At 41.3% G+C, this 15,446-nt stretch overlaps 1 protein-coding gene across 1 annotated transcript; it reads right to left on the reverse strand.

Annotated features, from left to right (window-relative positions):
- Positions 1-6,876: 6,876 nt before the first annotated feature.
- On the reverse strand, positions 6,877-13,000 carry LOC129862917 (ATP synthase subunit g, mitochondrial-like). The gene is made up of 3 exons (XM_055935019.1): positions 12,859-13,000; positions 9,055-9,215; positions 6,877-7,040 (listed from the first exon to the last, which is right to left on the reverse strand). The coding sequence occupies exons 1-3, from the start codon at positions 12,908-12,910 to the stop codon at positions 6,942-6,944; spliced, it is 312 nt and encodes a 103-aa protein (XP_055790994.1). The 5' UTR covers positions 12,911-13,000; the 3' UTR covers positions 6,877-6,941.
- Between the last annotated feature and the right edge of the window lie 2,446 nt (positions 13,001-15,446).

Consider the following 15,446-nt stretch of genomic DNA (forward strand, 5'->3'; position numbering starts at 1 on the left):
GTCTCTACTATTTCAAGTTGCTTTCTTCACTCACATGGCAGATAACAATTGATCATTTTATTTTAACTGATAAAAATAAGACTTTGCTGTTTAAACCTTGTGAGTAAACTGGAAGTGAGTCAGCTACTGAGGTGCAAGGGGCCTGTATATTTGGGGACGCCTGAGCCACTGTGACCTTTAGTTGGCCTCTATCTTGCAGCACAATGTCATCCTTGAGGTCAAGGTAGTCGTTCCAATCCTCATCCCAGTATTTTGTATCAGTGATGTCCATTTCAGAATCCAGCTGAAATCGCTGTCTTATTGTCTGAAAGACAAAACAATATGCACTGTTATTTATTATGCCAGTAAATATTTATACAAAATGCTATACCATTACCAAAATATATTATATTTAAGATGATTGTAGGAATTTCTATAGTTAACCCTTATTTTACCAGATAAGTTGACTGAGACACATTTTCATTTTCAGCAACAACCTGGGGAATAGTTACAGGAGAGATGAATGAACCAATTGTAAGCTGGGGATGATTAGGTGGCCATGATGGTATGAAGGCCAGATTGAGAATTTAGCCAGAACACCGGGGTTAACACCCCTACTCTTACGATAAGTGCCATGGGATCTTTAGTGACCACAGAGAGTCAGGACACCTGTTTAACGTCCCATCCGAAAGACAGCGCCCTACACACGGCAATCACTGCCCTGGGGCAGTGGGATATTTTTTTAGACCAGAGGAAAGGGTGCCTCCTACTGGCCCTTCAGCACCACCTCCAGCAGCAGCCTTTACAGTGATCAAAGACAGGACATATGTAATTATGGGGCGGTGAGTCGGAAGCAGTTAAAACGTTTTAATAAAACAACGAAACCAAGAACAACACTAACATAAGGCAGTACGCCAATACAGGACAATACCAACTGGTGAGTGAACATGGGAGAGTGACATATAAAGGTAATGGAGTCCAGGTGTGAATCATTGTGTCATAACGATAACGATGAATCCCAGGACCTGTGGTTAGTACTCTGGCGATGTCGTACGCCGGAGGGGAGGAGCAGACGTGACAACATACCTGTTTAAGACCATCCTTGGAGACTGGCTCCTCACGTCAAATAGGTTTCGATGATTCACCAATCATTGCGAGCGATTGAAAGTAAATCACATTAAAAACTCAATGTACATGATTGAAAATTATATATTTTATATAAGCAATACAACAATATACAACTAATTAAATGACATATCTTTCGCTTTAATTGATTACATATAAAAGTGGAGGTCTGCTTTAGTGTTATTTAATTCAAATGGCTATGAATTCACAAGACCTGTACAAAGTAGATACCCCTTTTTATTTTAAACTCCAAGATATGCTTCTGAATTTGTATTCAATTGGTTCAACAAATGGAAAATGCTCTGAGTGGATAGTTCTGATAGTTTTGTTCAGCATGGACTTTTATTTATTTGAGCTGTGGTTGATTCTCCAGTCTGCATGATTTACAAATCTTTTCAACTTCACTTAACCGAAGGTCATTAGAGGCATCAAGAATAGAGTTACACTTTTCAATGTTGTTTTGTATTGTGCTTGAAGCAAGCATGTTGTCCTCTTGTTATTCAAAAAAATGTGACTGAAGGGTTCTTGTAACATCTTCCTGAGTAACATGTCCACTGTTTTTTTCTTCTTATTGTCATCAGATCATCCAGTAACCGTATCATCAATACTTGATGTTGCATTAATATCAAATGCTGTGCAATGTTTCAATTCATCTGTGATCATCACAGCAGTTTCCATGTTGTCTGGTCATATAAGATCTGTATAAGTATGGCACATAAAATTGTGCATTGCAGGTTTTCAATTACACACTGCACAGATTCACACAGATTTTACAATGCTCATTGTAATGGGAAGTGAGTGCAGTCAAACTTGGCACTCTGTTCACAAATTGGGCATGATATCTCAAGACATGTCTTGTGTATAGTTGGAGGTATTTTAGAAAGCATTTCTCTATAACGGGTAAATGTGTGCTTTGTAAGCCCCAACATTGGAGAATACTTAGCAGCGATTTCCAAGTTGCAAGGTGTTTGGCAGGTTAAACATTCAACTCTGAAAATAGGGTCCCCACATGTGGATTATGGCTAGATGGGTTATTAGTTTAGCAAGATTGTTGTTGTTGCATTGCAGAGGACTGGCCAACATGTTGTATACAAGCTTGCATGGGCATCAGATGTTTGTCATACACTGACTGTGATACAATTATCTCCTCCGGCAGTTTTGAATGCTGCTTTTCTTTTTCTTCTTCTGTGATTGTTGTTTTGTTGTCATTTTTAAACTGGAATAAGGATAAGGTTGTTACCAAGCACTATTTCTATAATGTGTGATCAGCATGCAGATAATGATGTATTGTTCCATGGGTGTGTTATATTAATCTTGAATATTGACGAATCCGTAGAGTTATTTAATGTCTAGGTAATTCCATGTGAAATACTGGTACCAGGAAGTATGCTATTTGTTTGTCACATGACATGCAGTCTATTCATTGAGATGGGCTGTATTCAGTAGGGGAAAACCATAGTGATGGCAAAAAGTTCACATTGTTGCAGATGTATGACAAATAGAACTGACAGTCATTTTAGGATCCTTTTATATAAACACTTTTACATCACAGCCCAAGGATCAATGCGATCCACCATTCATGCATTATGCTAATGTCTGTCTATCCAGGCAAATGCATGGTTTTGTGTCATGTGGGTTAAGGCGTCGTTTCAAGAGTTAGTGTCATTGTACAATAGTTTGCAGGTTCTTTCCCTGGTTGGGTTAAGGCGTTGTTTCAAGAGTTAGTGTCATTGTCCAATAGTTTGCAGGTTTATTCCCTGGTTGGGTTAAGGCGTTGTTTCAAGAGTTAGTGTCATTGTCCAATAGTTTGCAGGTTCATTCCCTGGTTGGGTTAAGGCGTTGTTTCAAGAGTTAGCGTTACCAATTTCTGTTGGGTATTAACGTTCTGCTTCACACTTATTAAATGTCTATTATTTTAAGATGAGCATGTAATGCGCTACATTTATAAAATACAAACCTTGGAGGGAGTTTCCGTTTTTAAGGTCGCTCGAGGTTAGAGTCTCTTTCACTATAACTGGGCTGGTACTGTCTATCAGTTCCCTATAGCTGGAGACTTCCTAGTCCCTAGGAAGTTAAACTCCAGTAACCCATTATACATTTAGTGTCATGACTGCTGGTCCACCTACAATGTTGCAAATGTCGTAGAGACAGATAGCAAGGTTTATACAAATCTCAGCTGTTGAAAACGAAATGTTAGTCTAAAATAAATGTGAAATAATGTATAGATGCTTTTTATAGTGGAGATCAAGTTTATAAATTGCCTGGCTGGGCTGATGAGACAGTCGATTGCGCAGTCAGATGGAACAGAGTAAATAAGCATTTTAACATCATAGATTTAGCCGGTGGTAACTTGTGGAATAGCATAGCATTCAGGATTAAAACCACCCAATGTATAACATGTTACAGGTCACGACATCCTATTCAGACTTCTTCTTCGATGATGTTTCACAGCAGTTGGCATCCAAAAAATGTTGCATTACCTCCACCTAATAGACTGAAATATAACTCCCTTATAATTTGCTTGAAAAAATATATATATATATTTAAATAAAATAAATAAATCAACAAATACCCTACCATCTCAATTTCTTTCCTCTTAATGCGAGGAAATGCTCAAACGCATTAAGAGGAAAGAAATGTCACAAATAAACTTTAAACAAGGCACATCTGTTAATTGAAATGCATTCCAGGTGACTTCCTCATGAAGCTGGTTGAGAGAATGCCAATAGTGTGCAAATCTGTCATCAAGGCAAAGGGTGGCTACTTTGAAGAATCTCAAATACAAAATACATTTTGATTTGTTTAACACTTTTTTGGTTACTACATGATTCCATGTGTTATTTCATATTTTTGATGTCTTCACTATTATTTTAAAATGTAGAAAAGAGTAAAAAATAAAGACAAACGCTGGAATGAGTAGGTGTGTCCAAACTTTTGACTGGTACTGTACACACAGACACACACATACATACACTACCGTTCAAAGGTTTGGGGTCACTTAGAAATGTCCTTGTTTTTTAAAGAAAAGCACATCCAATTGATCAGAAATACAGTGTTGACATTGTTAATGTTGTAAATGGCTATTGTAGCTGGAAATAGCTGATTTTTAATGTAATATCTACATAGGCCCATTATCAGCAACCATCACTCCTGTGTTCCAATGGCACGTTGTGTTAGCTAATTCTAAATGTATCATTTTAAAAGGCTAATTGATCATTAGAAAACCCTAAAATTATGTTAGCACAGCTGAAAACTGTTGTTTTGATTAAAGCAGCAACAAAACTGGCCTTCTTTAGACTAGTTGAGTATCTGGAGCATCAGCATTTGTGGGTTCGATTACAGGTTCAAAATGGCCAGAAACAAAGAACTGTCTTCTGAAACTCGTCAGTCTATTCTTGTTCTGAGAAATGAAGGCTTTTCCATGAGAGAAATTGCCAAGAAACTGAAGATCTCATACAATGCTGTGTACTACTCCCTTCGCAGAACAGCGCAATTCTGGCCTTAACCAGAATAGAAGGAGTGGAAGGCCCTGGTGCACAACTGAGAAAGAAGGACAAGTACATTACAGTGTCTAGTTTGAGAAAGACGCCTCACAAGTCCTCAACTGGCAGCTTCATTAAATAGTACCCCCAAAACATCAGTCTCAACATCAACAGTGAAGAGGCGACTCCGGGATGCTGGCCTTCTTGGCAGTTGCAATGAAAAAGCCATATCTCAGACTGGCCAATAAAAAAAAAAGATTAATATGGGGTAAAGAACACAGACAGTTGGATTTCTTTGACATGCTTTTGCATGCGTATGCGTGTGTAGCCTCACATTTGAACAGGTTACCGCTGATGCACTAACCTGGAGGAGGATCCTGATGCACCAGGGGTTCCGCAGGTACTTGGTCAACATCGTGCAAACACTGTCAGAGGACTGGGAGCGAGAGGAGATGTCTATCATGAGTTAATATTGTCCGAAACCCAAGGTTCTTCATCGATCATCGCCGATGTTTGGGTTTACAATCTGTCGTCAAAGGATCTGCAACCCCTTTGTGACTTCACCACAGCGCACCTCAGACATTTCTGTGCATGTTATACAGTGGCGACTCCTCAGAGTAGGAAGGGGCGGACTATCCTCAGTGAATTTCAGAAAAATCGTAAAACAGTTTGCCTTTTTAGATGAACTACATTAAATATATTCACCAAAGAATTGATTAAAACACAATGTTTTGCAATGAAGGTTTACAATAGCCTCAAAAGCACTCTTTAGGGTAGCGCCATGGTCTAGCTGGAGGACAGCTAGCTTCCGTCCTCCTCTTGGTACATTGACTTCAATACCAAACTTAGGAGGCTCATGGTTCTCACCTCCCAAGAATTACACAGTAATTATAACTTCCAGAGGACATCCCCCAACCTATCAGAGCTCTTGCAGCATGAACTGACATGTTATCCACCCAATCAACAGATCTGAGAATGAATCTAGTACAGAAAGCATAAGCTACAGTTAGCTAGCACTGCATAAAATGTGGTGAGTAGTTGACTTAAATACAATAGTTGAACAGTTAAAAAAAAAAATGCCTACTCAAACAGAGTTATGTTATGTTAGCTAGCTGGCTTTGACTATCCAACAACACTGGAACCCTTCCAATTCAAGGTAAGCTTTCGGTTTTACTAATTTATTGCCACCGGTGGAACTGCTAAACTGCACACTAATGTTACTGCATGATTGTAGCAGGTTTACTAAGGCGTTAGTTATATTAGCTATGTTGACTATGACGTTACTTTAGCTAATATGGTGACAATGATGTAGGCTGTGTGTAGCAGTTTTGAAATGTTTTGGAAAGGTTTTTTCACCTGCTCACATACAGCTGATGTGTTGTGAATTGAAGTACACAAGCATAGGGAAAATATGAGAGGAGAGCGCATAGATGTGAGAAGGAATACAATGTGGCTGCTATGAAAGTAAACTCTTTACGTGTGATCAGGGGTATATTCATTCTGCCGATTCTGTTGTAAAATGTCTATTAAAACAGAAGCAAACGAAGCGGGGATAAACATACCTGGATTTGTCCAATAGAAACTCTCGTTTTCAACTGCTGGACTAATGATTACGCCCTAGATCAACATTTTCTCTGGATCTGTGTGCACCTACATTGTAAACTTTCAGTATCATGTAGTAGCCTAAACCTATCACTGTTCCATTGAACTGGATGAATGGAATATGAATGAGTCATCCAATATGCTGTAACAGAAATAAGGCCACGCTCATGAGACAAAAAAAATCATCCTCCCTCATCTTAAAAGGACAGACCGCCACTAACATTTATTCCAACTTTAACCAATCAGCGACCTCTCATTTTACATAGCATAATTCCACCGCTTTCTAGATTTGAGGTGGCACAAGTCAAGTTTAACCAGAAATTTAATCTTTGTCAACCCTCAACTGCACTTGGATGTTTTGTTCACAGGAGGTTGGTAGCACCTTAATTGTGGAGGATGGGTTCATGGTAATAGCTGTAACGGGATGAGTGGAATGGTATTAAATACAAATAGTTTCCATGTGTTTGATGCCATTCCATTTACTCTGTTCCGGGCATTATTATCAGCAGTCCTCCCCTTAGCAGCCTTCACCGATTGTGTGTGTATATAATATATATATATATATTTTTTTTTTTAAATGTCTACTATTAAACACTTTACACTAAAAAGTCTCAGAATAAAGTTGGCAACTTCAATAAGTCCTGAAGTGTCTAAAAGCTAGGTAAATGATCAAGTTACAGTGCAACAGTTCTTTAAGCAATGGACATTTATTAAGGTGGGAGTTAAGAGTGTACAACAGCGACAGATCAAGGTTTAAACGGCGTATCCAACAATGCCTCCTTTTCCGATGCACTCTCCAATGTAGAACCACATCAACACTTCAGTGCACACCAATCCATTTCTGAACGCATCCTGCAACAAAAGCATATTGACATTAATCCCAAACAAATACCATTGAGTCAAATCTAAAAACCAACATGACAGACAATTCCATATTTCCCAATTGGTTAGGATGTAGGCCTAATGTCTCTAGTGGATTGCAGCTACTTATTTTGATAATGAAGGGACTACTTGTAAGAGTTGAGATAAGGCACAACCAATGTTCCCGCTAAGCTGTGCGCTTGTGCAAGCAGCAGCCCCAAGACTACCACGAGCTGCCGCTCAGAAATATCAGCCCACAGAGAGAAGCAGGAGATCGAACTTGGCAACATTTTCTAGAGCAGTGGTCACAAACCAGTCGATAGCAAACCTGGTCAATCTCCAAGGCATTCCTAGTCGGTCGACTGTCAACACTTTGTATTCAACCCTTTTATAAACCATAAAATGCATGTTCCTTCCCTTTCCACTCAGCACTACAACAGTAATGAATGAGTGGGAAATTATCTATAGGCTTGGGTTATTTGTGGCCTGGGTCTTTTTTTAATATCGAGGAATATTTCACTTCCTCTGTTCATAGGCGTAACGTGATTTTGTACATGAGGAAAAAATGGAACACTGTGTCCCTTTTTGGTCAGTGTCAGCGGAGGAAAGGGAGAGCGGAGGGATGAGAGGCGGAACCTCAGTCTGCTGCTCTCTGCCTCCACTAAAGCTGACTACAGATGTAGACTCCATCATTCCAGTAAAATAAAAAGCAAATTATTGAAATGTAGGCTCACTCAAGTAATACAACACTCACAAGTAATACAACAGATCCATTACCAGTGTGATCATATAGCCTACCTCCTACTTCAAAAGAAAATGTCCCGGACAGTGCATTGGCAGGGCAATTCAAGCAAAGCCAATATGAAGTGGTAATATATTGGGCCTATAGCTTACTGCACAAACCTCATTGCTAGAGTACTGTTTTTAATTGGTTAATGTTGCATATTCTTACAAGCCATCAGCGGTAGATCTCGGCTTGTATTTTGACTCAGTAAAGTTTGTGACCACTGTTATGGAGTTCCCTGTTAACACGATCGACGTTTCCCTTTACTGTGGCAATTGTGACACGCAATATTAGCCACTTTCAATGCAACATAACAAAACAAACTATGCAACAGATTTTGAGGTAGGCAGAATGCATTGCAGTAGGATTCTATTGCATTGACACGCACTACTCAGACCGTACTCTACACAGACCAGTGCACCATAACCAATCAGTGCTGCAGTAGGCCTATATGCAAATAGACCATTTACATTTACATTGAACTGGACAGTGTTTACAGCATTAGCGGTCGTAAGTAGATGCGCTTGTTTTGAGATCAAAGCGAGAGCTGCATGTAGCCACGTGTGCACATTTGTTCATATCCTTTACTAGTTAGTGAGTTATTAGCCCAGTTATAGATCATTCGTAGTCGGCACGAAACGTGTACATTTCTAGACATATTTGAAAAGCGAGTCAGGTAAGGAGCTTTTTTTTTGTCTTAAAGGGGCAGTGATGTGTTTTGAGACAGGCTTGAATAAGTTAATTAGCCAATAGGCAGAGGGTAGCATAATTTGTCTGATTCTCTGTAATAATGGTATGAGAATAATAATGCATTTTATTTTGTAAAGTGGTGTCTTACAAACAACATTTTCAGTCATCCCCTTATCTGAAGAACAATTGGATAAACAGGTTTATGTCAAGCCCTGCATGTTCTTTTTTTTTCTTCTCAAAAGTCTCATGGAATGTAGGCCTACATGGATTGGATTCTACTGTAAGCTGAATGATAGAACAGCTATTTCCATGTTAAAATTTTATGGGATGCATTTTATCCATCGTTTTTGATGGTAGGCCTACATTATGATCAAATAGCCACAGTACAGCCTCAGTGTCCACAGCAAATGCACGCTGGAACATTGATCACAACACCCACATTCAGAGAGCCAATGGGCAAAAGAAAGAACTTGCTAGCTACTTGTACAGTATTGCATTGATACCCACTCAAGCAATCTTCTCAGTTCTCACCTTCACTGTCGTCTGTCCAAGACGTCCACTGTTGAGACCGGTGAGGATGTTCTTGATTCCCGCAATGGCCTGGGGAATCTCGGCAGGGGAAGGGGGCACAAGCTCGACTTTAGCGTAGTGCCAGAAGGTCGCTAGCCGGGGCTTGGAGTAGGTGGCAGCGGCTGAAAAAAACAAGATGAACACGCCATGTCATGAAATGTGTCCTCTGCTGCACGCTGCTGGGTCAAGCGAGATAAGAAAAATTAGCTAACGTTAGATATAGTTTACAGGTGACCAGCTAGGTGACTCAAAGAGCTTGTCAGAACACCTACCTGAGATTGACATTTAGCTAGTTAGGTAGCCAAGTTACCTAGCTAACCAACACTGTCTACTATAATTAGTTACCACATCTAGCTAGCCAACACTTAGTTGGAAACAAGTTTTTATTCGAGATTGATGGTGACTTGGCTTGTTCGTTTGTCTACCATTAGCTAACTACACTGAGTGTACAAAACATTAACACCACAAGGATATACACTTTATTCAGTACTACTGCAGTTACTAAATCATTCCAATAGGTGGCAGCATAAGACCACAAATTACATTTCTGAATAATATTTAGCTTCCTCCCTGGATACACCAATCCCCTCACATGAAAATTCCTGCTTTTTTCTGTCCTTTCGACACTGCTAACGCAAGAGGAAGAACTGAAAAAGTGTTTAACAGATTACTGTGACGTAATATAAATGATGCTTCATGTCTATTAATACCTGTTTTTATGCTCATGTTTATACTTCATTACTATAACGATTATCAATAAGGCTGAACATTAATTCAGTCACCTCTGGTTGACAAAAACTTATTTTCCTAGTACATTCATTGTCAAATTCATCAACCAGCATCGACCCGCTCTGCCTTCTCACGCAAGCGAGGGGCATGTTGAGGTAAATTTGCTAACCGCGAGGGTTGCATAATGTAATTTATTGGCGGGCTGGAAGATGCACTCGTCCTCTCTATTCCCGAAGTAGTTTACTCCCAATATGATACGTTAACAAGGTCTTTTTATAATGCAATTCTACTAGGGTTGAGGTTAGCGCATCTGACTAGTGATTATTTGGCCGGGGTTTAGTACCTGCTATCGTCACAATTTTTTTGCTCTCCCAAAAGCAACACAGCCTTAATACGAGATATATAGCTAACTGTAAAGTAATGAGTGACCATTTTAGAAAATCATGGGACATATAGTCTTTGGTTGCATGCTATTTTATGTCAATCATATTGCTGGTATAGCCTATAACGGATGCTTCGGGATCTTATGCTGCCATCTACTGGAAATATTGAGCAATTAAAAGTTATAAATTTATGTAAAGACATCGGTGAGGCAGCTGAGAAATTGTGTATTTTTCCTATTAATTCCTTAGATCAGTCAAACCTGCCCCACACCAATTGCTAGACTTTCACAGAGGTTACTAGGTCACCCAGTTCATACCACATTTGAAAAATAAAACAAATGTGGCTTGTTTATCAAGTGTTCTGCCATGCAATAATAAATATAAAATAACTAATAACAAAATAGCTAAATACTTAGACAGGTTTAAATGAACAAAATAATCTAAAAGCTATTTAGTACTATAATGGTATTTACTATCATAATATTACTACTAAAATTGTTTCTAAAAGTTCTAGGCTACCCTACCTTAGAATTAGGGGTTAGGGTTAAGGCTAAAATAGGTTATACGTAGGGTTAGAGTTTCTGTATGGTTAGAGTTTCTGTATATCACTTTATGACATCTGCTGATGTAAATCAGGCTTTATAAATAAATGTGATTGACTGTTAGGGTTAAGGCAAAAAACAGTATGGGTTTATAGCTCTCTTGCGCCACCCTGTGGCCTTGTGGGTACTACAAACATAATTCGCGACATTTGCTAGGCTCTTAATCTGAGGTAGCAACTGTGTCAGATCTACAAATCAATGAGCTAGCAACTCAATTCGCTCAATTCGATGCCTACGAAGGAAGATTGACGCATATCAAATTCCCCAGCAGCCATGTTAAAAGAACAAATCGTCAAAGATTAGTTAAAAATGTATTTTGGTTGTTTAAAATTAAATCAACATTTTTGTCACGTGCGCGGAATACAACAGCTGTAGTACAGTGAAATACTTACTTACAGGCTCTAACCAATAGTGCAAAAAATGTGTTAGGTGAACAATAGGTAAGTAAAGAAATAAAACAGCAAAAAGACAGGCTATATACAGTAGCGACGCTACATACAGACACATTTACATTTACATTTAAGTCATTTAGCAGACGCTCTTATCCAGAGCGACTTACAAATTGGTGCATTCACCTTATGGCATCCGGTGGAACAGCCACTTTACAATAGTGCATCAGATCTTTTAAGGGGGGGGGGGGGGGGCAGAAGGATTGCTTTATCCTAGGTATTCCTTGAAGAGGTGGGGTTTCAGGTGTCTCCGGAAGGTGGTGATTGACTCCGCTGTCCTGGCGTCGTGAGGGAGTTTGTTCCACCATTGGGGGGCCAGAGCAGCGAACAGTTTTGACTGGGCTGAGCGGGAACTGTACTTCCTCAGTGGTAGGGAGGCGAGCAGGCCAGAGGTGGATGAACGCAGTGCCCTTGTTTGGGTGTAGGGCCTGATCAGAGCCTGAAGGTACTGAGGTGCCGTTCCCCTCACAGCTCCGTAGGCAAGCACCATGGTCTTGTAGCGGATGCGAGCTTCAACTGGAAGCCAGTGGAGAGAGCGGAGGAGCGGGGTGACGTGAGAGAACTTGGGAAGGTTGAACACCAGACGGGCTGCGGCGTTCTGGATGAGTTGTAGGGGTTTAATGGCACAGGCAGGGAGCCCAGCCAGCAGCGAGTTGCAGTAATCCAGACGGGAGATGACGAGTGCCTGGATTAGGACCTGCGCCGCTTCCTGTTAGTCAGGCTGATTGAGGTAGTATGTACATGTAGATATGGTGAACATAAAGTAGCAGTAGCGAAAAAGAGGGGTTGGCGGTGGGACACAATGCAGATAGCCCGGTTAGCCAATGTGCGGGAGCACTGGTTGGCCACATCTTGAAAAAGATGACAGGGACCTAAGTTTTTCTTAGGTTTTACACCTTTTTCTGAAAGAAATATGGTTAACCATGACCAGAAAATGTTTAACGTTTGGATGCGTCCTTAGCATCGTGTGTCACCACGTGTACTCTAAGCGAACAAAATAGCAGTAACCTTGTTAATAAGAAAGTTACCTGAGGTAAACCTGCAAGGTTAACGAGGGATCAACTCATTGCAAACAATGCGAAGCTGGCATGGTGACGCAAACCAATGGTCTGGGAATAGAACCGTTCTGAAGGCGGTTTGGTGCAGCGGTGCTCGATTCAACTAATAGGAGCTGGCAGGGGTGAAAGATGCACTAAAATAAGGCCAGAGATTTCGCGATTACTTCATAAATAAAGCTGGAACATAAGGTCTTACTTTATATTTTTTTAAAAAGCGTTACAAATGTCAGCCTACTGTGGGAAGCATTAGCGTCAACATGGGCCAACATCCCTGTAGAACACTTTCGAGACCTTGAAGAGTCCATGCCCCGACGAATTGAGTCTGTTTTGAGGGCTACAACTAAATATTAGGAAGGTGTTATTGTTTTGTACACTCAGTAGTTAGCTAGCTGCAGCCGGCTAGATGCGCTAAACTGTGACATAGCTAACTACTAGCATAGCCACCGATGCCATGCCAGCGTGACTGTCAACTTGAATACAATAACACGCTGGTTTTAATAGCGTCGACGTTAAGCTTATGTCTATATACAATCATTTAATTTACCTCCGATCAAAGTAGGTACTTTGGCCACAAATTTCTGGACTGCCTGTGCCATGATGGTTTGCTTCAGAGTCGTGAATACGCAATCGGCTATTTGCTGCAACTGAATGTCACCTCCAGCAAGAAGGACCCCTCAAGTGCGGCTGCCCTATGATCTGCCTGAACGGAAATAGCTGCAGAGCTGCCTAATTTATTATTATTATATATATCTATATATTTTTATAAATCTTTATTTAACTAGGCATGATTCATAAACTACTCTGTTTGTTATTCTTTTTTCCCCACTTAATCTTGCTCGATGTCGAAATCCTTTCAGAAAGGTGAAAAATCGTTGCTTTCAATGTCAATAACAGACTGGCAAATTGAGGCCAGTGTATGAAAGTAAAATAGTCACTTAAATATACACGAATGTAAAGTATGATTAGCACATAAAATATGAGTTGCACCTGTATAATCAAAGTTAATTTGACACGTGCGCTGAATACAACAGGTGTAGACCTTAGTGAAATGCTTACTTACAGGCCCTAACCAACAGTGCACTTTTTAAGGAAAAAAAAGTTATTACGTGAACAATAGATAAGGAAATAAAAAATAGAAAGACAGTGAATAATAACAGTAGCGAGGCTATGTACAGGCACCAGTTAGTCAGGCTAATTGAGGTACTATGTACATGTACGTATGGTTAAAGTGACTATGCATATCTGATAAACAGAGAGTAGCAGTAGCGTAAAAGAGGGGGTGGTGGGTGGCGGGAGACAATGTTAGGGGGCACCAGTTAGTCGGGCTAATTGAGGTCCTATGTACATGTAGGTATGGTTAAAGTGACTACGTGTATATGATAAACAGAGAGTAGCAGCAGCGTAAAATAGAGGTTGGGGGGGGACACAATGCAAATAGTCCAGGTAGCCATTTGATGACCTGTTCAGGAGTCTTATGGCTTGGGGGTAAAAGCTGTTGAGAAGCCTTTTGGTCCTAGACTTGGCACTCCATTACTGCTTGCCATGCGGTAGTAGAGAGAACAGTCTATGACTGGGGTGGGTGGGGTCTTTGACAATTTTTAGGGCCTTCTTCTGACACTGCCTCTGGTGTAGAGGTCCTGGATGGCAGGCAGCTTAGCCCCAATGATGTATTGGGCCGTACGCACTACCCTCTGTAGTGCCTTGCGGTCGGAGGCCGAGCAATTGCCGTACCAGGCAGTGATGCAGCCAGTTAGGATGCTCTTGATGGTACAACTGTAGAACCTTTTGAGGATCTGAGGACCCATGCCAATTCTTTTTAGTTTCCTGAGGGGGAATAGGCTTTGTCGTGCCCTCTTTACGACTGTCTTGGTGTGTTTGGACCATTCTAGTTTGTTGGTGATGTGGACACCAAGGAACTTGAAGCTCTCAACCTGCTCCACTATAGCCCCGTCGATGAGAATGGGGGTGTGCTCGGTCCTCCTTTTCCTGTAGTCCACAATCATCTTAGTCTTGGTTACGTTGAGGGATAGGTTGTTATTCTGGCACCACCCGGCCAGGTCTCTGACCTCCTCCCTATAGGCTGTCTCGTCGTTGTCGGTGATCAGGCCTACCACTATGTTGGAGTCATGCCTGGTCGTGCAGTCATGAGTGAACAGGGAGTACAGGAGGGGACTGAGCATGCACCCCTGAGAGGCCCCTGTGTTGAGGATCAGCGTGGCGGATGTGTTCTTACCTAACCTTACCACCTGGGGGGCGCCCCCTCAGGAAGTCCAGGATCCAGTTGCAGAGGGAGGTGTTTAGTCCCAGGGTCCTTTGCTTATTGGTGAGCTTTGAGGGCACTGTGGTGATGAATGCTGAGCTATAGTCAATGAATGGCATTCTCACATAAGGTGTTCCATTTGTCCAGGTGGGGAAAAGCAGTGTGGAGTGCAATAGAGATTGCATCATCTGTGGATCTGTTGGGGCAGTATGCAAACTGGAGTGGGTCTAGGGTTTCTGGGATAATGGTGTTGATGTGAGCCATGACCAGCCTTTCAAAGCACTTCATGGCTACAGATGTGAGTGTTACGGGTCGGTAGTCATTTAGGCAGGTTACCTTAGTGTTTTTGGGCACAGACACTATGGTGGTCTGCTTAAAACATGCTGGTATTACAGACTCGGACAGGGAGAGGTTGAAAATGTCAGTGAAGACACTTGCCAGTTGGTCAACGCATGCTCGCAGTACATGTCCTGGTAATCCGTCTGGCCCTGCGGCCTTGTGAATGCTGACCTGTTTAAAGGTCTTACTCACATCGGCTATGGAGAGCGTGATCACACAGTCTTTTGGAACAGCTGGTGCTCTCATACATGTTTCAGTGTTATTTGCCTCGAAGCAAGCATTGAAGTAGTTTAGCTCGTCTGGCAGGCTCATGTTACTGGGCAGCTCTTGGCTGTGCTTCCCTTTGTAGTCTGTAATGGAATGCAAGCCCTGCTACATCCGACGAGCATCAGAGCCGGTGTAGTAACGATTCGATCTTAGTCCTGTATTGACGCTCTGCCTGTTTGATGGTTCGTCTGAGGGCACAGCGGGATTTCTTATAAGCTTCCGGGTTAGAGTCCCGCTCCTTGAAAGCAGCAGCTCTAGCCTTTAGC

The sequence above is a fragment of the Salvelinus fontinalis genome, chromosome 9 (genome assembly GCF_029448725.1).
Source record: "Salvelinus fontinalis isolate EN_2023a chromosome 9, ASM2944872v1, whole genome shotgun sequence".
Lineage (NCBI taxonomy): Eukaryota > Metazoa > Chordata > Actinopteri > Salmoniformes > Salmonidae > Salvelinus > Salvelinus fontinalis.

Bases quoted from the DNA above. Each gene is read 5' to 3' on its own strand.
- LOC129862917 (XM_055935019.1), bottom strand. From the start codon at position 12,910: ATGGCACAGGCAGTCCAGAAATTTGTGGCCAAAGTACCTACTTTGATC. The intron at 9,216-12,858 runs GTAAATTAAATG...TGTTTTTTTCAG, and splicing joins AGTACCTACTTTGATCGGAG to CCGCTGCCACCTACTCCAAG. The intron at 7,041-9,054 runs GTGAGAACTGAG...CTTTTGTTGCAG, and splicing joins TTGGACAGACGACAGTGAAG to GATGCGTTCAGAAATGGATT.